Below are 23,512 nucleotides of genomic sequence, written 5' to 3' on the forward strand. Positions count from 1 at the left end.
GGGGGACAAAGGTGGAGCTTATAGGAAGATGAGCCACTGTTACAGAGTCATTATTCATAAACCACGCACAACTGTTCAAGGAATGAATAACAGTGATTAGCAGCCTCACCATCACTCTCTCCGTAACTGGTTCCGTTTCTAGCTCCCTTCCCAGAGACCGTGTGGGTGTGCGGTGGAAGCCACTCTGCACACAGTAGTGTCAATGCCTTCGAGGAACAGAATCATGCGGTCTCGAAGCAAGAGTGTGAAAGGTAAAAGGCGTGGACGTGAGCAAGATGCCTGGGGGCAGGACCGCAGCTCCGCTTCTCAGCAGCTAAGCGGACCGAGGTGTTTCTGAACTCCTGGGTCTCCAGGTCCTCAACTGCAAGTGGGGACAGTAAGAACATTGAGGTAATCATGAGGATTAAATGAATCAATATGTGTAAGACACTTAGAACAGTGACTGGCAAGGGGTAAGTTCTCAATTAGTATTAGCTTATGTATAATTTTAAAGACAACAGAAAAGAAAAAAGAGAAGTCTGGCAATGGAATAACGTTGTCGTTTATAAGGCACAGGTACAGACGTTCTCATTAAATCCTCCTGATGAGGTATCATCAGTACTCATTTTATGGAAACTGGTTTGGACGCTTAGGGATTTGCCCTAGATCTCACAGCTGGTAGGTTGTGGTTGGGCCATAAGTACCAATGTCACCGAGTCCTGTTTTATTGAACCACATGCCTCTAAGTTGAGCGACTTCAGGATTCCACAAAAACAAAGCCCAGGAAAGCCAGTTCCTTTTACACTTGTCCCCCACCCCAGCCCCCGGCCCCCAAAGCCAGGCCACTTCGTTACTGGTGTTTCAGTTAACTGCACTCATCACCTTTTAACTGCCTCGTGGTTAGAAACAAAGGAAAGGGGCATCCTCATCCCCAGGCCGGAGCTGGGAGGGACTGCTGTACACTTAGGAGATGTGAAAACCCAGTGCAATGTGTGGATCTTATTTTGATCCTGATTCAAACCAGCCAATTATTAAAAAATAAAATAAAAACATCTTTGAGACAACTGGAAAAATCCGAATATGAACTGGATACTAGGGGATGTTATAAAATCACTGTTCATTTGTTAAGTGTGATATTGATATGGTGATTATGTTAAAAGAAGAAAGTCTTAATCAACCCACATAAATATGCCCCCCATACAGAAACCTAATTTTTGACAAAGGTACTAACATCATTCAATGGAAGAAGGGTAACTTTTGATCAAGGGTGCTGGATCAATTGGACATCCTCAGGCAAAATAGTGAACTCAACCTAAACCCCAACCTTATAAAAAAATTTACTCAAGGGAATTCCCTGGTGGTCCTGGACTCCATGCTTCCACTGCAGGGGCCCGGGTTTGATCCCTAGTCAGGGAACTAAGATCCCTCAAGCAGCTTGGCCAAAATAAAACCAAACCAAACCAAACAAACAAAAAAACCCCAAAAACCTTAAAAAAAAATTACTCAAACTAGATCAAGGCCTAAAACATAAAACATACATCTATAAAAATATTAGAAAAAATACAGAGAAAGATCTGCAGGACGTAGGGCTCAACCCAAAAACACAGTCCATAAAAGAAAAAATAAATTGGATTTCATCAAAATTAGAAACTATTGCTCTGCAAAAGATCCCTGTGAAGATAATGAAAAGACCAGCTTGTAGAGAAAGTATTTGCAAACCACACGTCTGACAAAGTTCTTGTATCCAGAATATATAAAGAAATCTAAAAACAAAGAAGCAAGCCAGTTAGAAAATGGACAAAAGATTTAAATGGATAATTAACCAAAGAGGATACACAGACAGCAAAAAAGCACATGAAAAGAAGTTCAACATCTAGGGACTTCACTGGTGGTGCAGTGGTTAAGAATCTGCCTGCCAGTGCAAGGGACATGGGTTTGATCCCTGGCTGAGGAAGATCCCACATGCTGCAGAGCAACTAAGCCTGTGCGCCACAACTACTGAGCCTGCGTGCCGCAACTACTGAAGCCTGTGTGCTCTAGGGCCCATGCTCCGCAACGAGAAGCCACCGCAATGAGAAGCCACTACAATGAGAAGCCCACGCACCTCAGGGAAGAGCAGCCCCCGCTCGCCGCAATTAGAGAAAGCCCGCGTGTGGCAACAAAAACCCAACACAGCCAAGAAAAAAAGATGTTTAACATCTAGCCATTAGGGAAACGCAAATTAAGATCACAATGAGTATTGCCGCACACCGATCAGCATGGCTAAAATTAAAAAATAAAAAAAAAGGTAACACCAAATGTTGGCGAAGATGTGGAGAAACTGGCTCACTCGTACACTGCTAGCAGGAACGCAAACTGGTTCAGCCACTCTGGAAAAGAGTTTCAGTTTCTTTTAAAATGAAACATACAGTTACCACAGGACCCAGCAGTTGCATTCTTGGGCATTTATTCCAGAGAAATGAAAACTTATGTTTACATAAAAACCTATACACAGATGTCTATAGCTGCTTTATTCGTAATAGCCCCAAACTGGAAACAGCCTAGATGTCCCTCCTTGTATGAATGGTTAAACAGACATGGTACATCCATACTTGGGATACTACTCAGCAATAAAAAGAAAGGAACTACTGACACACACAACCACCTGGATGGCTCTCACTCGCTTACGCTAAGTGAAAAAAGCCAACTTCAAAAGGTCACAAACTTTGATTCCATTTATATATTTTTAAAATAAAATTATAGAGATGGAGAACAGAGCAGTGGCTGCCAGGGGGTAGGGATGGGGAAGAGGTGAGAGGTGGATGTGGTTATAAGGAGACAGCATGAAGGAACCTTGTGGTTATGGAAATGTTCTATATATATTTTAATTTTTATTGGAGTATAGTTACAATGTTGTTAGTTTTTTTTAAATAAGTTTATCTGCTACATTGTTCTTTTATAAAAATATTTATTTTCTTTATTTTTTTGACTGCGTCGGGTCTTAGTTGCAGCACATGGGATCTTCCATTGCGGTGCGGGCTCTTCATTGTGGCGTGCAGGCTTCTCTCTAGTTGTGGCGTGCAGGCTCCAGGGTGCATGGGCTCTGTAGTTTGCGGCACGCAGGCTCTCTTGTTGAGGCATGTGAGCTCAGTAGTTGTGGCGCGCACGCTTAGTTGCCCTGCAGCGTGTGTGATCCTAGTTCCCCGACCAGGGATCAAACCCGCATCCCCTGCATTGGAAGGCGGATTCTTAACCACTGGATCACCAGGGAAATCCCTACAATGTTGTGTTAGTTTCTGCTGTAAAATGAATCAGTTATACATATACATATATCCACTCTTTTTAAGATTCTTTTCCCATACAGGTCATTACAGCATATTGAGTAGACTTCCCTATGCTATATACAGTAGGCCTTAATTAGTTATCTATTTTATATATAGTATAGTGTGTATATGTCTCTATCTCCCAATTTATCCCTGCCCCTCACAATGTTCTATACCTTGATTGTGAATCTACACATGACAAAATTGCATAGAGCTACACACACACACACACACACACACACACACACACACACGAAATGGTGGAATCTGAATAAGCCCTGTGGATTGTACCAATGTCGTTTTCCTGGCTTTGGTATTATACTACAGTTATTCAAGATGCTACCAATGAAGGAACTGGGTGAAGGGTACATGGGACCTTCCTGAACATTTTTTTTTTGGGCAACATCCTCAATCTATAATTACCTCAAAAAAAACTTTAAAAAGTCTATCAGATGCATAACAACATATTTACAGATTACATGACATAGCTCTTAGATTTGTTTTAAAATATACTCTAGGAATAAAAAATAAAAGAAAAAAGTAGAAGAAATAGATGAAACAGAAAAGATGTTGATAGGTGTTGAAGTTGGGTGAAGAATACATAGGGAAAGTATATATACTTTCCTCCCTAGTTTTGTGTTTGCAGACTTCCCAAATAAAAAAAGTTTTAGACAGTTGAAAAGGGTACTCTGTCCAACATAAGGGCTAAGCCTTACTTATTGGTATACAGCTTTACTCACTGCTATAACATTTGCATACAAATTAAGTTCAAAGCTTATAATTCTGTTTCATTTACAAAGTTTTTATTATGACCTTTTATTAAGAGCTCATAAATCACATGCTTAATCTGGTTCTGTTGACTACTTTTTCCCTCCACGATTCCCCCAAAGTTATAAAAAATAAAAACTTATAAATATCCATTGAGGATTATGCACAGTTTTTACACGATAGTCAGGTCAATGTTTCAGGTTGTCCGACCATCTCCCAGTGTCTCACGCAGAACTGAATTACAGCAGCAAGGCCTCTGAAATCTCAACAGCAGAAAGGGAAATTCTTTTCCAAATCCTACCTCATCCCTTAGTGTTACAGCACTCAGCAGGTGCTTGTTTGGGACAGTAGCAGGAGGAATTGCTGGGACGACTGCTCCCGGGAGCGGGTGAGAACAGCAAGCCGGGAAAGTTTCAGCCCTGCACGTGCCATGGCTCAAACCTGGAGCTGTATTTAAACTCAACAGGCCAAGAATCACCAAGAGCCAACTGACAAGCTCAGAGGGGGTCAGCAGAGGCCCGATCTGACTACTTTCAACTGGAGGAGTCTCAGGTCACTACAAACCGGAAGAACTCTTATTTGGTGCAGAGCTGGGGAATCCGATTTTCTCACTCAGTATCCTCTCTTCAGGTGCTGACGAGCAGCACTTTCCTTCCAGCCAGTGGGATGAAATGCTGAGAGAACAGTGAGGCCAGAGGAGCGTGGAGCCTGCTGTCAAGTCACCAGGATTTTCGAGTTTTCAAATTCACCAAGAGGACGGAAGGTTAAGAGATGACTGTGGAAGCCGAGTATCAGAAGAGCTCAGTATGGACCTTAGGACACTAACCCAGGATTCTCCTCCTTTACCCCGTGTTAACCTCCAGGTGTCACTGGCATTTCTCTTCCTCCAAATTGGTTTTACAACCTCTTCCTCTGGAGAACAGTCAAAAGGTACCAGCTTGCCCAGCATCTTTCTTTTTTGGTTTGTAGGGCACATCAAGGATAAAGAGGCAAAGAGGCTGGACAGATTCAGACCTGCAGCCTCTTCTTGGCCCACTTCTGCCATAAGGTGGGCACGTGGCCTTCCATCCATGCCAACTTCCAGCAGACCGAACAGGTTTCTCAGCTTTCAGAACATGAGGCTAAGCCCGGCCTTCAAAATCTCATCCCCGCCACCTCCCACCCCCCAGCAAATCCTTTTCCTACTGCATAAAACCAGTGATTCCTCCATCAAATCACAGCGTAATATATCCACTGATGTAGGCTCTTGTCAAAGAAAATCTCTTTTCCCAGGATGGGGCAGAGCTTGGTTGTTCCCAAGCACATGGTCCACAGAGGGACAGTAAATGATAAACCCCTTAGGAGAGGGTGCTGCCCTGCTTTAGGGAGCTTTCATCAGATGCCGATGAGAGTCAGTACTGCCTTTCATTCTACTCCACACGCATCTGCTTATGCCTCCTGACTCCTGCCGGCCCCAGACTGAGGCTGCGACGGGTGGGCCTCCTGTTTCCAACATGTTAAAGGAGGGAAAGTCACCTTCGATCAGCTCTACGGGGCACGTGGAGCCCAGGTGAGGTGAGAAGTAAGGAGGTTCTAGGATGATAAAATAGGCGCCACAAACTGTCAGTCAATAAAAGGGGTCAAGATATCCTGAAATACAAACTAAGCAAAGTCTTTCCGGCAGTGAGCAAAGCAGGCAAAGAGACCTTTCTTTCCTGCCACCTTCCCTGGTCTCCCAGGTTTCAAGGAATCAAGTTCCATGACTATAAACGAAGTCACTGGCTGCTCCTGTGCCCCACGGTATGGCCCGGCTGATTTAAAAAGCCTCATTGTTACCATCGTATCTTCGTCAACCCAAACATCCAGTGAAAACAGGTAATCTTAATAGAGAGTTTGCTATTAAAATCATGCCCGTCACACCCTAGAGCCTCGGCTTGTCCCCGAGGCGGCCACCCTCTTCTTCCCGCGAGTGGCTTTAACTCCCCAAGGAGGGTGGCATCCGCGTCTCTCTACAAGGCAGGCTTCCTTCTCAGCTCATGAGAGGGACCTAGAAAGAAGAGGAATCCATGCAGCCCGCCTGGTGGGGGCCCCAGCTGCTCTCCTTCTTGCGGGGGAACAACTGCTGGGCTGTGAGGGTTGGTCCCTGGGCTGCAGGATGCTCAACCTCCATGCAACAAAAGGTACATGCGGGAGATGAGGACGGAGAGGAAAGGGGAGAACATTCCCCTCTCACCAGAGTAGCTCTCCCCAAGGTTCAGAACCACCGGTGAGCCTCTCTTTTCTGCCAAGGAGCAGAGAAGGCCACCGCGGTTGGCCAGGGAGGCCTCTCTGCACCCTGGCCTCCAACTCACTTCTTCCTGCGGATCTTGGGTTTCTTCACAGGCCGCAGATAGGGGTTATCGATGATGTTCTCCTCCCCGTTCCGGCTCCCCGACAAGGAAGGGTTCTGCTGCAGGACAGAGGTGTTCTCCTTCTCGGCTCCAGAATCATCCTTTGAGCAAAAGCCGAAATAAAGCAAAATACCAAATGGCATAAGGAAAGAGATCATGCCCACGGTAAGAACTACTGTTAGCATCCCTTTCGTTGAGAAATTAGAAGCCCAAGCACCACCTTTTGGCTAATGTGCCTCTCTCTGCCCCAGACGAAAAGAGGCCAGGCAGCGGCTGCTATCAGAGGAAGGCGAGAGCACCAGCTTTGACACAGTGGAGCACAGAACACCAGACCCTGAACCTCTTCAGAGGCAGGGACAGGACTTACAAGGAACAGAGAACTGGGAGGGGCAGAGGCAGGGGCTACAATTTAGACGCTTCAGGAGGAAGCCCAGCCTGTGCGGAGTCAAAGAAAAAGAGAAGTGGCTCCCGATGCCCTGCAGGACTGAGAGGTACAGGACTGAACAAATCATGTGCACAGGGCACCCCCGGACCAAAACTCACGTAAATCATAATCGGTTTTTCCGCAAATTCTCAAATATCTGGTACTTGCAACATGGTACAAATGATCATATCCCAGCAGAGGCCAGAAACTGCTCAAGCCCTGCGAGCTCCCATGAGGGCAAAGCAGCACGTGCGGGCACCCACACGGGAACATCATCCCAAACCTCCACCCGCAGCCCCGGGATCAGGCCTTTTGCTGTGCGTTTTTTGAGGAAAGTGATTTTGGAGAAAAGCTTGTAAGTTTGAATATATTCAATATGATCTCAGTTAAAGAGTTTTTAAAAATCACAATGGGGTTAGACATAGAAAACCGTAATATGTTGAAGTTTTACAAACGGCTTCTGGAAATATGGGTGATTGATTCTCCTTTCCTTTTTTACACTCTCTTCTATTTTCCAAGTTCTTTAAAATGAGCAGAAGCTGCAGGCGAAGGGGATAAAAATCACACAAAGCAGCTCAGGCCCAAGGGGCTATAAGGGACCAGAAGCAGCTGGTTGGGCTGCGCCCCCTGGTGACAGACCAGTGGTTCTGTCACTGGGATTCCCGTTCTGTAACTTGAGGCAAAAGAGGACTTGACCTCAACCAGGAGATTATGCTGTCAGAAGACAGCGGGACAGTGGACAGATGGAAGGTTCTCCCATAGGGACCACTGGCCTAGGACAGCGGCGCCAGTCTGGGCTCAACGAGACTGAAGAAAGCAATGACTTTGAGGTTCGGCTGCGTGCCCTCTCACTGCCCATCAGCCCTGTTCTCCCCAGAGACCCAGTTCATCCAGGGCCCCTGTGCCTTCCCTCTCCAACACCCAGTCCGGTGGCACCAGAGTCACTGTGGACCTCCTGGAGGCTCTCTTGAAAGCGAGTACCCCAAGATCAGCCTGGCTGGCTCGTGCCAGACTAGGCGCTGGACACGTCTGACCACACCCAGACCTGCCTTGGATACCAGGCTCTGACCTTTCTGAAGTTCTTAACAGCTCGGTTTAGTAGCTCACCCCTACCTCCCTCCTCTCATCTCTCTACAGGAAACGCCCAACCTTCAAAGTTACTGGAAGTTCAACTGTGCCTTAAGTGCTTCCTGAGATGATTAGGGTGGAGGGGACCCAGTCAGGGGTGCCCTGGGATCACTGCTGGAGGCTCCTCCCACTCAGCTCGCTATGCCTCATGAGGCCAGGACTTGGGGCACGAGTCATGGGACAACAGGCTTCTCTACGCCCAAGGAGAGCTTCTGGAAATGCCACTTTCTTTGCTGTCTTTGGGGACAAGGAGCCTTGAGATGGGGAGGGACAGGAGGAGTAGACAAAAGAAGTAAAGTACTAAAACGACTGAGATTTGTAAAAACAGGTGGGAGTAGAAAGGTCTGTCAGGAGCGACCTGGGCAGGGAAAGGCCAGACTGAGGGCACGCTCCTCATGCACCCCCCTCACGCACCCCATGCGCCCTGGGTGACTGCATCCAGCCTCACAGCTTCTACCACCACTTCCATCGGCAGCATCCCCCACTTGAACCTCCCCAGCCCTCACATCTCCCTTGACCTCCAGGCCTGCACGGCCACTGTCGCTCAACCACCCGCCATCTCCACGTGGCGGGCAAGCAGGCATTCAACGTGCCTAAACTAAACCGCGAGCACAAACAGCTTCTCCCACTGTCTTCCCGTCCTGTCCTCCCAGCTGTCCAAGTCCAAAACTCTGCAGTCACTCCTGCTTGCTTTCTTTCTCTGGCATCCCACAGCCAATCTGTTGGGAAAACTTCTTGGCCTTATCTTCCAAATACAGGCAGAATCTGACCACTTCCACTATCTCTTCCGCGACCCCCCTGGTAGGACCTACCAGTGTCTCTTACCCGGATGGACAACAGCCTCCTAACTGGCCTCCCGCCACAGTCCCTCCTCTGCCTGTCCCATTCTCACCAGCGCAGCCAGTGCTCCTTGGAGAAGTTCAGACCTGCCTCTCCTCTGCTCCACACCCTCCCAGGACTCCCACTTCATCCAGTGAAAAGACAGTTCTTAAAACTGCTCACAAGGCCCCGCCTGATCTAAGCTCTCCCTCCCCTCCCCCGGCCCCACCTTCCTCGGTCACACCTCCACTCTCCTTTGTGCTATTCCCCAGGGCCTTTGCACTGGCTGTTCCCTTTCCAGGGCACTCTTCCCCAGATATCCACATGGCTCACTCCCTCACCTCCTTCAAGACTCTGCTCAGACGTCACCTTCTCTGTGATGTGTACCCTGAGCACCCTATTTAAAACTGAAACCTCCACCCTTTACCCTGGATCCTCCCCTACTCAGTTTTCCCCCCGTAGCACTTTCATCTTTTACGTACTATATAGTGATGCATTTATGTATTACGTCTATGGTCATTCCCCCACTGCCAACACACGGGCTCCCGAGATGCAGCTGTTGTCTTTGTTCTGGTCACTGATGTGTCCCAAGCACTCAGAACAGTATCTGGCACTTACCAGGTACTAAACAAATACTTGCTGAGGACATGAATGGTACACTGTTCAGAAAAGAGTAAAAGTTGAGACACTGGGGTTGCCTGCAGAAGGCAGCTCGTTGAAATGTATGAGAAAAGAATCCTCTGATACGCCAATTTAAAATGAATAGCCCTGGGACTTCCCTGGCGGTCCAGTGGTTAAGACTCCACGCTTCCACTGCCGGGGGCGCAGGTTTGATCCTTGGTCAGGGCACTAAGATCCCACGTGCTGCGCAATGTGGCCACTAAATAAATAAATAAACAAAATGAATAGCCCCTTCACGTTCCTAGATGGAGTAACCAGAACCAAGTTAAGCAAAGTAACTACCTAGCAACAGTCCTTGACAGCTGTGACCTTGACAGATAAAAGAACAATTTAAAACGCCAGTTATTGAACTTCCCGTAACAATGTCTGTAAATGCTAATGACAGAAAACAACGTAAACATCCGCAGGGGACTGGCTCACTAAGTCCACACAACGCAACAGGAGGAAGCTATGCAGAGGGATGAAGCAGGTCCTCACATACAGCGTGCAACGACCACCGAGATATCGCCACAAAGAAAGCAAGCAAGGGGAAAGAACTGTTTGTGCTTAAAATAACAATTAAAAAACATCTCTAGAAGGATTCACAAGAGACTGGTGACACTGGTTGCTTTGTAGGAGGGAAAATGGATGACAGGGAACAAGGACAGGTGAAAGACTGTCACCATACATCTTTTCGTACATTCTGAGTCTTAAACATATGATTGTATTTGCCAGTCCAACGAAATAACAAGCCCAACTGACTGTCATAAATTGTTGCTGGAATCCTTTCCCTGAAGTCTCTTTATTTATTTACTTTGTACAGAAGAGCATGTGGCCATGCAGCAGGGGCAGGGGGAGGGGGCGGCGGGTGCCATGAGCGGCCGTGTGCCAGGCACCTCAGACGGATGAGCTCATTTTATCTCAGGCCCCTCACTTCCCCTTGAGGTAGGTGTTCCTACTCCTATTTGCATTTGTGAGGAAACAGACTCAGATGCTGGGTCATGAGCTGGAAAGTACCCTGGTCTGGATCTGAGGCCAGGCCGGTCTGACTCTGAGGCTCAGATCTTTCTACTCCTCCTGTCTGGCTTGGCCTCAGGCAGTTCCTGGCATCCTTTCAGCCTCGGTTCACTCACCGCCATGACCTCACCTATGTCATTACATTACCCGGAGTTTTAGATAACACATCTGCAAGCCCTTTAGCTGCTTTGTACTTATAAGGGGACAGTGATGTTTGTTTAGAAGACTCCGCCTTCTCATAAGGTGAACCTCATCTTAGTCCGTGCCACAATCACCACATCTCAGACCAAATTAACTGAGTCCAAAACAGAAGTGTAGAATAACAGAGCTCCTCTGCTCTATGCAGAGCCATGGGCTCCCAGCCCTAATTCTGAAAGGAATAATTCAACATTAAAGAAATGTGTGTTCAGGCACGGGAGACCTTCAGCAAATACTAGAGTCAGCACTGGCACTCTGCACCTGCATCCTGGGGCCTCACACCTCAGAGAACACGAGGAACCCTCAGTTCAGCTACAATCACTGAGCCATCCCTTGCTTAAAAGCCAGGGCCAACCTTAAAGGATGGATGAATGTGGTAACCTGACTCTTAGGGTCCTGGAAGCTTTAAAGGCATCAGAGCTTCAGCAGGTCTCTGACTCTGCTTGGCACTTTCTCCCCTGATGCATGAACAAGAGTGGGTCTTATCCTCTTACTTGCCGAGTACAATACAGCGTAACCAGAAAAGAACACCCACCAGTTTCAACGAGCACACCTCCCCGCCGACCTTTGGCTCTGTGCCCACACATTTTATCTCCTATCCTGGCTCTGAAATGTCCACAGTAAGGCTAACCCCTCCTTCTGGGCACTAAATCCCATGCCCTCTCCCTCATCAAAGGTCATCATTCCAAAATGTTTCTTTCTCTCCTGCATCAACTTTACCAGATCATTTTCATCAGCATACAAACATCCTGTTATTTCTTTTATTTTAAAAAACAAATAAGGGACATCCCTGGCAGTCCGGTGGTGAGGACTCCACGTTTCCACCGTGGGGGGTCCACGTTTGATGCCTGGTTGGGGAACTAAGATCCCCCAAGCTGCAAGGTGCGGCTAAAAAAATCAATACACAAAATTTAAAAATAAAGATAAAAAACAAAACACCTCTCTGACCTCCTCAATTCTTCCCCTTTAGTTACCGCTCCATTTTCTCTCCTTCCCTTCACAGCAAAATTCCTTGAAACCATGGTCTACATTAATGGAACTTTCTGTGATGATTTAACTGTTCATATCTGTGCTGCCCAGTGGGTAGCCACGAGCCACAGGTGGCCACTGAAATGTGGCTGGTGTGACCAAGGAACTGAATTTTTTTGTTTTATTTAATTTACATCAATTTAGACTTAAATAGCCACATGTGGCTACTGGCCACTGTAACGGACAACACAAGTCCACACTCACCGACTCCAGTTCCTCTCTTCTCTTTCTCTTTGAATTCACTTGCTCTCATTCTTCCTGAAATTGCCATTGTCAAGGTCACAAACTGCATGCCCGTTGCCAAATCTAATGGGCAACATCTCAGTCCTCAGATGACTGGAACTAACTGCAGCTTCAGACACAGCTGATCACTCTCTTCTCCCTGAAACGCTTTCTTCCCTTGGCCTCCGGGACGCCGCAGCCCCCACACACACACACCCTCCCCGGTTCCACCACCTTTCCCGCTGTGCCTTCTCCATCTTCTTGGCCGGTTCCTCGTCTCCTCACCCTCTGAACAGCGCAGAGCCCCAGGGCTCAGCCCTGGCACCTCTTCTCTATTTTATCCTCACTCGCCCCCTAGGCACTCACTTGGTCTCGTGGTTTAAACACTATCTACACGCCGAGGACTCCCAGGTTTGCATCTCCTGAGCCCAAAAGCTCCTTGAACTCCAATGCGCCTATCCACCTTCCTACCTGACCCCACCACCCGTATGTCTAATAACCATCTCAAACTTACCTCGTGTAAACCTCTGCTCCTGGCTTCCCCCCTACACCTGTTCCACCCAACCATCTCGCCTGTCTCGGCTGGGAACTTCCATCTTGCCTGTTGTTCAGGAAAAAAACCCTTGCATTTATCTTTGACTCTCTTTCTCTCACATCCACTCCATCAGTCGCTTCTGCTCCGAAAATAATCTAGAATCTGACCAAATAATCTACCTGTGTCTTCACCTCTACCACCATCTCTCAGCTTCTTGCACCAGCCTCCCGATCGGTCTGCTTCTGCCCTCACCCTCTGTAGTCCACCCTCGACCCAGCAACCTCACCGATCCTGAGACCCTCCTCTGCTCAGTATGTCCAGGGGCTCCCATCGTACTGACAAGAAGCCCAAGTGCTTAGGTACCGTTAAGACCTGACTTCCCCAGGAGCTCTCTGACCTTGTCCCCTGCTCTCCTCCCCCCATTCTGCTCATGCCACACTGGCCACCCTGATGGCCTTGCCATTCCTCAGCACAACAACACCCACCTCAGGGCCTTCGAATCTGCTGTTCCCTCTGTGGGGAACGCTCTACTCCCAGATACGTGCGAGCCTTGTTCCCTTCAGGTCTTTACTCACCTGTCACCTTCTCAGTCACCCAATCTAATACCACATCCCCTAGGCCCATACCTACCCCCATCTCCTAATTTCTCACTTTTCCTTAGCTCCTTTAGGGCAGGACATTTTGTCTATCTTGCCTCCTGCTAATTCCCTAGCACCTGGCACCTGCCTGACTCTGGCAGGTGCTCATTCAATATTTGTTGAATGAATGAATGGATCCCCAGGACACAGACTTATCCCTCGAGCTAGAGATCGTGCCGCAATTGGATCACTGCAGGCCCATCATGCAAGTCCCTAACGTGGGGCCAGAGACCTGAGGTAGGTCCTGTCCAATCCCCAGGGTGATAGGCAGAGAGCAGCACGGGCTACTGCGGGGGGCGTGCTGAAGCGGGCAGAAGGCAGGACCCACCGTGTTGATGTGAAGAGGGAGGTTCTCTGTGTCTGTCTGCTCGTCCTGCTCCGAGGAATCCGTCTCCTCCATTTGCTGCATCTCCAGCTCAGACGGAAGAAGAGCGGTCAGGTAGGGGATGGTGAAAGGCCTGGCAGCAATCACTGGGGGGTCGGAAGAGAGGCCGAGAGCCTTATGACAGATCAGCGAGCAGCAGCGAATGACAGTGATGGCTAACACGCTCGAGCGCTTAGCACAGGCCAGGCAGTGTCCTACAGGCTTTACGTGTTATCTTTAATTCTCGCCTCCACCCTATTAAGTAAGTACAATTACCAACCCCATTTTACAGAAGGGGAACCTGAGGCCCGGAGAGGTTACGTGACCTCCTCAAGCACACCGGAAGTGGTGGAGTGGGATTTGAACTCGGGCAATATGACTGCACAGCCTACTTTTACCAAGTACCACTAAAATCAGAGAGAACTGGGGCTGAATCCTAGCAAAGCATCAGGTCAGTTAACCCCCAGCCTCATTATTAGAGCAGGGATGTGGATCCCTTCAACCTGAAGGACTCAGGTCCCGACAGCGGACTTGAGAACTCTCTGCGTGGAAGTATATCCACTGAGCTAGAGGGCGCTTCAGGTACACAAGTGACCCAATTCCTCCAAAAAGCACGGAGGCTGAGTAGGCGAAATCATTAAATAAACAAATAAAAGTAAGCAAGTAAATAAATAAATAAGTAAATAAATAAATAAGTAAATAAATAAATAAAAAATAAAAAGAAAGTCTTGTGCACACTTCCATGGTAGAATGTCATTATCAGGAGACACTCTAAGGTTATTTTTAACATGGCTCAGATGTGGAGTCCTGCAGACAGAAAGAGCTAGGTTTGAATGCTATCTACTCTCTGTGTGACCTTGGGCAAATTACTTCATTTCTCTTCTCTCTAAGCCTTGGCTCCTGGAATGGTGGAAGTAACAGTTCCTAACTCAGAGGCTCACTCAAGGAGTTCATGAGATAGCGTAGGGAAGGTGAGTAGCACAGTGTCTGGACTTAATAACTTAGCCGCTGTGGTTCCGGGCCAAGGCACACAGCGAGAATCCAACAGGAGCTGGCTGACTGAATGAATCATCTAAACCAATCTCCCTCACTCCCCTTTGGAAACACTGAGGCCTGTGGAGAGGAAGACACTTGGTCACACAGTGAAACAGTGCTGAGATGAGAAATTATATGGTGAGCCCTGTGAGAGGACGTAGTGAAGGCAAAGTCTGGCAGAGGTTCTTTAACTGCCCTGCCCCCTGCCACCAGGGTCCTTCTACCACCAGGGCTGCCCCTTCTGCTAAATGAGCCTCTCTGATGCCTGGGGCTCAGTCACCCTCGAGGTAACCTCAACTCAATGCACTTCAAGTGCCCAATCCCAACAGAGGCCATTACTGTTTTGGAGTCATCAGTTAGGGACAGGCCCTTAAGACCTAGAAAAAGGAGCCAGAAATGAAGAACAAGTTCCACAAGACAAGGACAAAGCTTATTCGTTTTTTCCAATGACACTGAGAGAGAGGGAAGATGGGGCGATGATCTCAAAGGACAAACCAGGGTCCACAGAGTGGAGACACTCACAGGGAAACGTGCTGACGTCATCTTTGAAAAGACTCTGGGTCTCGCCGGTCTTGGCCATAAAACGAGTGAGTGCCCGCTCCACGTCTCGTCTCTGGGACGCAGCCTTCTCCCGCAGGACCTGGTAGTCCGACACAGGCTCACGGTACGTCTAAAGGGAGAACAGCAAAGACACTAGAGAAATACCAATGACTACACTGCCCTCCTCGGGTTCCTGCCTTGCTGTTGCTCTGTCCTCCCACCCTTTAAATGACCCCTACCGTCACTGAGAGCGGAGATCCCCAAGGGCAGAGGAAGGGCAGAAAGAAACAATATAACTATGATTAACATTTACTTTGAATCTTAAAAGTTAAGAAATATACAAACATTTACATTTACGTGATCCCGGGCCTTCATTTAGCTCCAGCAACAGCTGGACTCAGGCATAAGAGACACATCCTGAAGGGAGAGTGGCAATTCTCAGCCCCACACACCTGCCGGGGAAGCCCTGCCAGGGAAGCCCTGCCGGGGACCACCCAGGGGCCCTCAGTGTAACATGACAACAGAACTTTCTGACATGTTTAAAGCCTTCCCAAGATGAAGAATTTAACAGGATTCTGAACATGCTGGTTAAAAACATTAAAATGCAAGATCTTACAATTATTTTTAAGATAACCGTTTGACATTTAAAAAGTTGGAAATTTAATAGGAAAATTTTAACATAAGTCTTCAAATAATTGGTAGATGAGAATGAAAAAAATTAGTTTTATGATTTATTACGGGCAGCCTAAGATCCCACCTATCTTTGTACTGTACCTTTTTCAACTATGAGAGCTGTTAAAGTATCAAAATAAACTGAACTTAGCACCAGACCTCCTACATCGTATTCCACCAGGTATTAAACCAAGATTTCAAAAAATACAAAAGCTGAGGCTATAACGTGGCTGCCACTAAAAAGGAGCACCAGTTTCCTGAACCTTTAATAAGGGTCAGATGATCTTTCAACGTACATTGTTTTAGTTCTGTGTTACATTATAACATTCACGTGAATGAGCAAATAAATACTGAAGCATGTGCTTAATACTGTACTGACAGACATATGCTACAAAAGAGTTAGAGACTGCTGTGGGTTGAATTATAGCCCCCTAAAAAAAAGACGTGTGGAAGGCCTAACCCCCAGGGCCCCAGAATATGATCTCATTTGGAAATAGGGTCATTGCACGATGTAATCAGTTAACATGAGGTCATATGAGTAGGGTGGTAAGAATCCGATATGACTGGTGTCCTTATAAGAAATGGCCACGTGAAGACGGAGATATAGAGAGAGGGCCGTGTGAAGAGGAAGACTGGAGTGACGCACCTACAGGCCAAGGGGCGCCACGAACTGCCTAGAAGCCACCTGAGGCTGGGCGAAGGTTTCACAGGGAGCCTGCCGACACCTTGATTTTGGACTTCCAGCCTCTGGAACTACAAGGTAATACACTTCTGTTGTTTAAGGCACCGACTTTGTGGCACTTTACAGCAGCCCTAGGACACTAATACAGAAAATCCTGGTCAAGAGCAACGGCTGCGCTGCAATGGTGGCTGACCACCTGCTCCTTTGCCCTGTATCCTGAGGTGTGGAAAAATCTCCTGGAGGACTTGCCCCAACCCTGCATCGCGGCCATATTTGCACCGGGACGCAGTGTGGAGGCGGGGACACAGGAAGCGAGTAGAAGAGCCTCTGGGGACTCCTATGCACACTGTACCTTCCCAAAGGAAGGTGAAATCGCTAGAAGGCAAATTGGAACACGGAGGACATGTTCGGAGGACATCTGAACTAAGGAGGACAACTAGACTTGTCCCACACAGACCCAGAGCTCACAGTTATGATAAGTTCCATTTCATATTACCAAGTTTTATTTTTTGTCTTTTTTGGGGGGGCCACACCATGCAGCTTGTGGGATCTTAGTTCCCAGACCAGGGATTGAACCCAGGCCCTCAGCAGTGAAAGCACGGAGTCCTAACCACTGGACTGCCAGGGAATTCCCCCAAGTATGTTTTAAGTAACTCTTTCCCTGATTTCAAAAATAACTCTTACCTATTATGGAAAATTTGGGAAACCCAGAAAAGCACACACAAAACAACAGTTACCTATAATCCCACCAAGAATTACTACCAGCATTTTGTGGAATGTGTCTCTTCTCTACGTGGCTAGGTTCCTCTGTGGGACAGGCGAAACGGTGCCACTTTCAGTTTATTTATTAACTGTATTTTCGCCAGCAAACTGGAGAAGATAATTTTCCTTTGCCAAATTGTTTTCCAGTGAGGAACGACACTGTGAGTTCTGAACTACCCTGTGACCAACAAACTTCTGGACTCCAGCCTGACAGCCAGGAAAATGGAGTCTGCTTTTGCGTCAGTCACAGCCCCCAGGGTGGCCTTGTCACTCACCGGAGTTTTGATGTAGGTGTGGGGGTCGGGGAACTCGGGGAAATGGCTGGGGATGTGTGGCGGGTGGGGCCGGTTCTGTCCTGCAGTGAGGGCCTTGGGGGTCACCGGCTGATTGGTCACTGGAGCTGCAACAGAGTCACCGGCGGTTACTCTTCCACCCAAGGCCTCGCGTCTCTACCCGCACCCTCCTTTTCTCAAAGTAAATCCTGGACCTCAATGTTCTATGCGACAGGCACTTTGTAATTCTACCAATAAAAGGCCTTTAATGGTCTGAGGACCTGAAAAGGTACCTCCGCCCCCCAACAACGCCCGGCACGGCATGACCTGGGGTGACATTCCCATCTACAGCAATCCTGACTGCATGCCTCTTAGGGCGGTGAGTGCGGGGCTGAGAGAAGCTAACTACATAAAGAGCAGGCTGAGGACGTAAGGAAGTTAGGTGGGCTGCTAACTCCTTTCAAGAACCCAGGTAACAAAGACAGACACGGAGCCAGGGTAAGTTAAGCGAGGGCCAACGAGAGCAAGAGGGGTTGAAAATGGCACCTTTCACTGCCACTTTGAGAGGAGCATCTTAAAACGATGTCAGCTGGGCTTCCCTGATGGTGCAGTGGTTAAGAATCCACCTGCCAATGCAGGGGACGCAGGTTCTATCCCTGGTCCGGGAAGATCCCACATGCCGCGGAGCAACTAAGCCCGGGCACCACAACTACTAAGCCTGCGCTCTAGAGCCCGCGAGCCACAACGACTGAGCCTGTGTCATGCTGCAACTATTGAAGCCTGCGCGCGCGTAGAACCCGTGCTCCGCAGCAAGAGAAGCCACCGCAATGAGAAGCCCGTGCACCACAACGAAGAGTAGCCCCCGCTCGCCGCAACTAGAGAAAGCCCGTGCACAGTAACAAAGACCCAACACAGCCAAAAAGGATAAGATGCCAGCCTGAAAGGAGTGATGGAAAAAAAAATCTAGTGAATTCTCCCGAGGTCCTGCAAACCCAAACTAGTTACTCCAATCAACTCAGTTTATGGCACTCAGTGTATCTAAGGCAGAGATCATCAGACTTTTTGTATAAAGGGACAGGAGGTAAATATTTTAGGTTTTGCAAGCTGTGCAGCCTGTCACAACTACTTAACTCTGCCATTATTGCATGAAAACAACCATAGATAATAAGTAAACATGGCTGTGTACCAACAAAAGTTTATTTACAAAACAGGAGGTGGACCACGTTAGGCCTATAGGCCATAGTTTACTGACCCTGGATCTAAGGAAGAACAAGCATTCTCACATTCTTCAAGTAGCATCGAGATGGTTTACCTTTCTGGTGACTGAACTTCACATCCTAATCTGACTAGCCCAAATAACGATTACATGGTAGGTAGCCCCAAATAATGGAAGGGAGCCTGCAACGAGGCAGTAGCTACACCAATCCCTGCCCTAGTCAACCAATTCATTCCACCAGCATTAACTGAGCACTCCTGAGTACCTCAGTTCAGAGTCACTTACGGGCAGTGATGACCATCCTCTGAGACCGTTTTGCATAAGCAGGGAGAGTGTCCACATTGAAACCTAAGAAACAGGAGAACAACAATCACTGCCCAGACCACTGGATACTGAACATGGAAGGGGAAGTAATACTGTGGTGAAATAGTTTAAACTCCCAACACAAGAGCTTTGCTGCCACTCAAAAGAAGCTCCAGCAGAATCCCCGAAGAGGGAGTTAGGAGGCCTCTTAAAGGGGTTCAGAGGTACCCTCTTTTGATAACTCTCTCAAGCTAAAAGCAAACCAGGAGACTCATGAGGGGATTTAAGAACGCTCAGGAGAGGGGGCTGCCTCCTGGGGACTCCTCTCTCTCTCTCTCTCTCTCATGCCTCCAACTCAGCTGCACTGAAGAAACGGAAACTGGAGGTGTACTCACCCATCTCGACAAGTGTGACCACAATATCTGACAGTGTGGGCTGCGTCCTGGCTGTGTGCTCACAGTAAGACTTGGCACTCCTCCCAATTTCTGAAATGTCTAGGAAAGGATCAAAGGCAGAAAGTCTTACTCTCAGTTCCCAAACAGTTAAACACAGAATTGCCATATGAGCCAGCAATTCCACTCCTAGATATCCACCCAAGTGAAGGGAAAACAGGGACTCAAACAGAGTGCATGATGTTCATAGCAGCACTATTCACAGTAGACAAAAGGTAGAAATAACCCAGTGTCCATCCACAGATGAATGGATACATAAAATGTGGTCTATCCATATAATGGAATATTATTCAGCCTTCAAAAGGAATGACATTCTGATACAAGCTACAACATGAATAAACGTTGAAAACATCATGCTAATGAAATAAGCCAGACAGTCAAATATTTTAAGATTCCACTTATATGAGGTATCTAGAAAAAAAAAATTCAGGGCTTCCCCGGTGGTGCAGTGGTTGAGAATCTGCCTGCCGATGCAGGGGACACGGGTTCAAGCCCTGGTCTGGGAAGATCCCACATGCCGCGGAGCAACTGGGCCCATGAGCCACAACTACTGAGCCTGCGCATCTGGAGCCTGTGCTCCGCAACAGGAGAGGCCACGACAGGGAGAGCCCCGCGCACCGCGATGAAGAGTGGCCCCCACTTGCTGCAACTAGAGAAAGCCCTCGCACAGAAACAAAGACCCAACGCAGCTAAATAAATAAAATTTATTTTAAAAAAAATTCATAGAGACAAAAAAATTGATTAGGGGTTACCAGGAGTTGGGAGGAACGAGGAATGGGGAGTTACTGTTTATGGATACAGTTTCTGTTTAGAATGATGAAAAAGTTCTGGAAATGGATAATGCTGATGGTTGTACAACATTGTGAGTATATTTAACACTACTGAATTGTACACTGAAAAATAATTAAAATGGTAATTTTATGATATGTACATTGTGCCACCACACACAAAAAAAGGTCTTATTATCTGGTTGTCAAGTTTTTGTTTCTTCTACCTGAAGCTGAACCTCTTTTCAGCCATGCTAAACTCCTTCAGGGGAAAGGGGAAGCATGAAGCTGGGCTCCATGAGTGGGTTTCAGAGGTGGATGGGCAGCTCCAGGAAAATTCTGAAATTGTGAATTTTACATACAAAAGAGACTTTTTCTGGAATGGGTCCACAGGTCAAAACCATTTTCATAATAAAATGAGACATCCTTTGACTTTTTTAGTCTCGTTCTCTCATGCAGTTTTCCGGAGGCTATGTCACCTATGATGACATCGTGGCTCTGCTGGATAATGGAATGTGTGCTTGTGCATTCTTATGTTTTAAAATGTTCTCAGTTTTATTTTCTAATGTGACAAAAATTTCTCTATATAGAGCCCATGTATACAAAATTCCTTGGGGTCCTCAATATTTAAGAGTCTAATGGGGTTTGAGATGGCTGCTTTAGGAAAACATTTGGTATCTTGAAGTTCCAAACAACAGCTGCAGAGCGTCACCTCAACCCAGATCACAGCCTTCCTGGGGCAGCCCACATCTAGTGACTGATCAAGACCAAACTACAAAGGCAGGGCTTTGGGGGACTGATGTCAGATACTCTGATGGGCAACAGTTGCTCCAGAGCACCCCACTGAGTTGGCCAATTCTTTGTTTGGCCTGTACTGCAGCTCAACTTCTCTCTCTGCCTAAACCTTTCTCTCACTTCCATTCATAGGGTTGATTCCGCCCTCAAACACCTTAAACACCCACAACCCTCATTCCATCCTCCCCTCCCCTCCAAAGGCCCAAAGAGGGAAATACAGTGTACATGCACAAGCCTATGTGAGACGGTTCCAGGCTCCTAAACCTCAAGATACTTCCTTTTAAAAGGGTGTTTTTTTCTTTTTTCCGTTTTCTAAAACTTATTCACCCTCACTCTTTGTATCACATAATATAGCATTTGATTATATAATGTGCAGCATCTATTTCACGGGAATTAATCCTGACTCTCCAATGAAACTGTAAGTTCTTTGAGCATAGAGAACAAACAGCAATAATAACAGCACCTACAAGTCATCGAGAGCTTACAACGTTCCCAGCTTTGACTGTTTTACATATACATCTCACTTATACTCAAAACTCCAGGAGGTACAAATTATTATTCCTTTTCACAAAGGAGGCAATTGAGGTTCAGGAGGTTGAGTGGTTAACCCAAGCTATTAGGTGGCAGAGTGATGACCTACACCCAGGTCTATCTGATTCTAAAGCCTGTAAGTCACGTAACAATGTTCTTCTTTTTCTTAAATTCTAACACTATCACAATGCAGGACACAGAACAGACGTTTGGTTGACTTGAGGAAGGCCTATTGTTTCCTGGTACTTACAGCTCTGCAGCATCTCTGTCAATGTTTCCACAGATGCTTTCTCAGCACTCTCAAACCCTGCCTCTGTCAGCAGGGAGCTCACAACCACTTGCAGGGTTCGCCTTCGGGCCAGATGGTAGTTATCAGCAGGGTTAGTGGACTGTTTACTTCCTGATCTCTGTGAATCAGCAGCCCAGAAAGAGAAAACGTTTTCATCCAGAGGACAAGGATGCAATCACAGAGTTCACATACTGCCAACGGCAAGCAAAGGTTCTTTTGCTAAATACTTATTTATTAGTGCTTAATAAGATGTAGTAGTCCCTGATGTTTAGACTTACAGCTCTTGGCCAAATGAGTAATAACTGAGCACCCCGGGGGCTCTAAATTCGGAGACAGCCTTTCTGCCTACCTAATACTTACAATTCCAATAACAAAACGGCTGTTTTCTACTTTCTATTTTAGCAGATTATCAGAATATATAGCTGAAGAAACACGCACGATGGGATTGAACTCATATCCATCTCCCAGAAAAAAAGTGACCTCTCTCTTGTTCCTTCCACCTCCACACCACTTTGCTAACGAGGAAAATTAAAACAACAAACACATGATACTAAGTAGAGGACCTACAAGTAGGAAGTATTTTGAAACGGGAATCCCTCCCAACTTTGGCGAGCCAATAAGAAGGCGAAAGCGGCCTCGTTGCACCAATCAGGAGGTGTTCCGGGCTCCCAACCCCCAACAGAGAACGGGCCAATCAGTATACAAGTCCACCAACTCAGGAGGCAACCGCCGAGTCTCGAGAAGGGGGTCACGTACGACCTGAAAGACCCTCCTCCACTCAGAGCTCATGGTGGGGCTGGATTTCTGGGTATAAGATTGTAGCCCAGGCTAGGGGAAAGTTACAGAATGCCCCGACTCTCTCGGCTTCGGCCTCGCGCCTCCCGCCCTTACCGTTCCGGAGCTGCCAGCCCCGGCAGTGGCCGCCGCGTCGGCCATCTTGCTCTGGCGTAATGTGCATGAGCGCAGGGCAGGATGGGGCTTGTAGTCACCGGGCGGGGAGGAGCGGCAAGGGGGCGGGGCGACACGCGCCCCTCTGGGTTTTCCTAGGCCCAGCGGGGTCGGGAGGGTGTGTTGGGTGACCTCGCTCACTTCGCCTTCTGTGAGCGGTGCGTTCAGTGCCCGGAAGTGGCCAGGAAAATGAGGTCTCGGTTTTACACCTATTTTGAAATGAAGTCGCTTTTCGTAAAAAGCACATCCCTGGAACACTCCAAAGGTGCCTGATAGCAGCCTCTGCCTGGGTCCCGCTGGGTCCCCATCATTTACTCTCTAGGGGAGGGGTCTGGGATTCTGTATTCTTAAAACCTCCAGGTGATTCTTCTGAGCGGGAAATTTGGGGAAACCTTGTTTTGTGCTGGCGGCCCCTCAGCCCACTTGTAACTAGATCGCAACAGCCACCCAATCCAGGTGTTCCAATGCATCCCGCTGCCTTCTCGCCGTGTATTAATCCGTAGGTATTTGCCGGGCGAGCCGGGAAGCGCCGGCGGCAAGAGGCTGTCCCTTGCCCGCCTTACTCCCAGGCCGTTGCGTCAACGTGGTGCATGTGGTTTTCTGCGGTTCACTCGCGGGTCAGCATCTCCGGATGGGAGTCCATCGTGCACCACGCCTCATTCGTCTCCGTTTGCGGGTGTCTGGCAGGACGCAGAAGCTGGGTTTGAATCCCAGCACTCGGCAGCTGTGGGATTTCGGGCACATTACCTAATCTCACTGTGCCTCGGTTTCGTCTTTTGCGAAACTGGGATGGGAT

The 23,512-nt window shown here is 47.8% G+C and overlaps 1 protein-coding gene across 3 annotated transcripts; it reads right to left on the reverse strand.

Annotated features, from left to right (window-relative positions):
- Positions 1-2,712: 2,712 nt before the first annotated feature.
- TAF8 (TATA-box binding protein associated factor 8) lies at positions 2,713-22,704 on the reverse strand (the record flags this gene model as incomplete). Of its 3 annotated transcripts, none has more annotated exons than XM_079934008.1 (9): positions 2,713-5,621; positions 6,380-6,519; positions 13,417-13,559; positions 15,010-15,157; positions 17,419-17,543; positions 18,917-18,979; positions 19,330-19,428; positions 21,730-21,886; positions 22,660-22,704. In XM_079934008.1, 9 exons carry the CDS (start codon positions 22,702-22,704, stop codon positions 5,561-5,563), a joined length of 981 nt encoding a protein of 326 aa, XP_079790134.1. In that variant the 3' UTR covers positions 2,713-5,560. The 3 variants fall into 3 exon arrangements, with proteins under 3 accessions (XP_079790134.1, XP_079790132.1, XP_079790133.1); XM_079934006.1 differs by having other exon boundaries at positions 2,713-6,075; XM_079934007.1 differs by lacking the exons at positions 2,713-5,621; positions 6,380-6,519 and adding an exon at positions 9,340-9,669.
- Positions 22,705-23,512: the final 808 nt, after the last annotated feature.

This window comes from Stenella coeruleoalba (genome assembly GCF_951394435.1).
Source record: "Stenella coeruleoalba genome assembly, chromosome: 10".
In the NCBI taxonomy this organism is placed as follows: domain Eukaryota; kingdom Metazoa; phylum Chordata; class Mammalia; order Artiodactyla; family Delphinidae; genus Stenella; species Stenella coeruleoalba.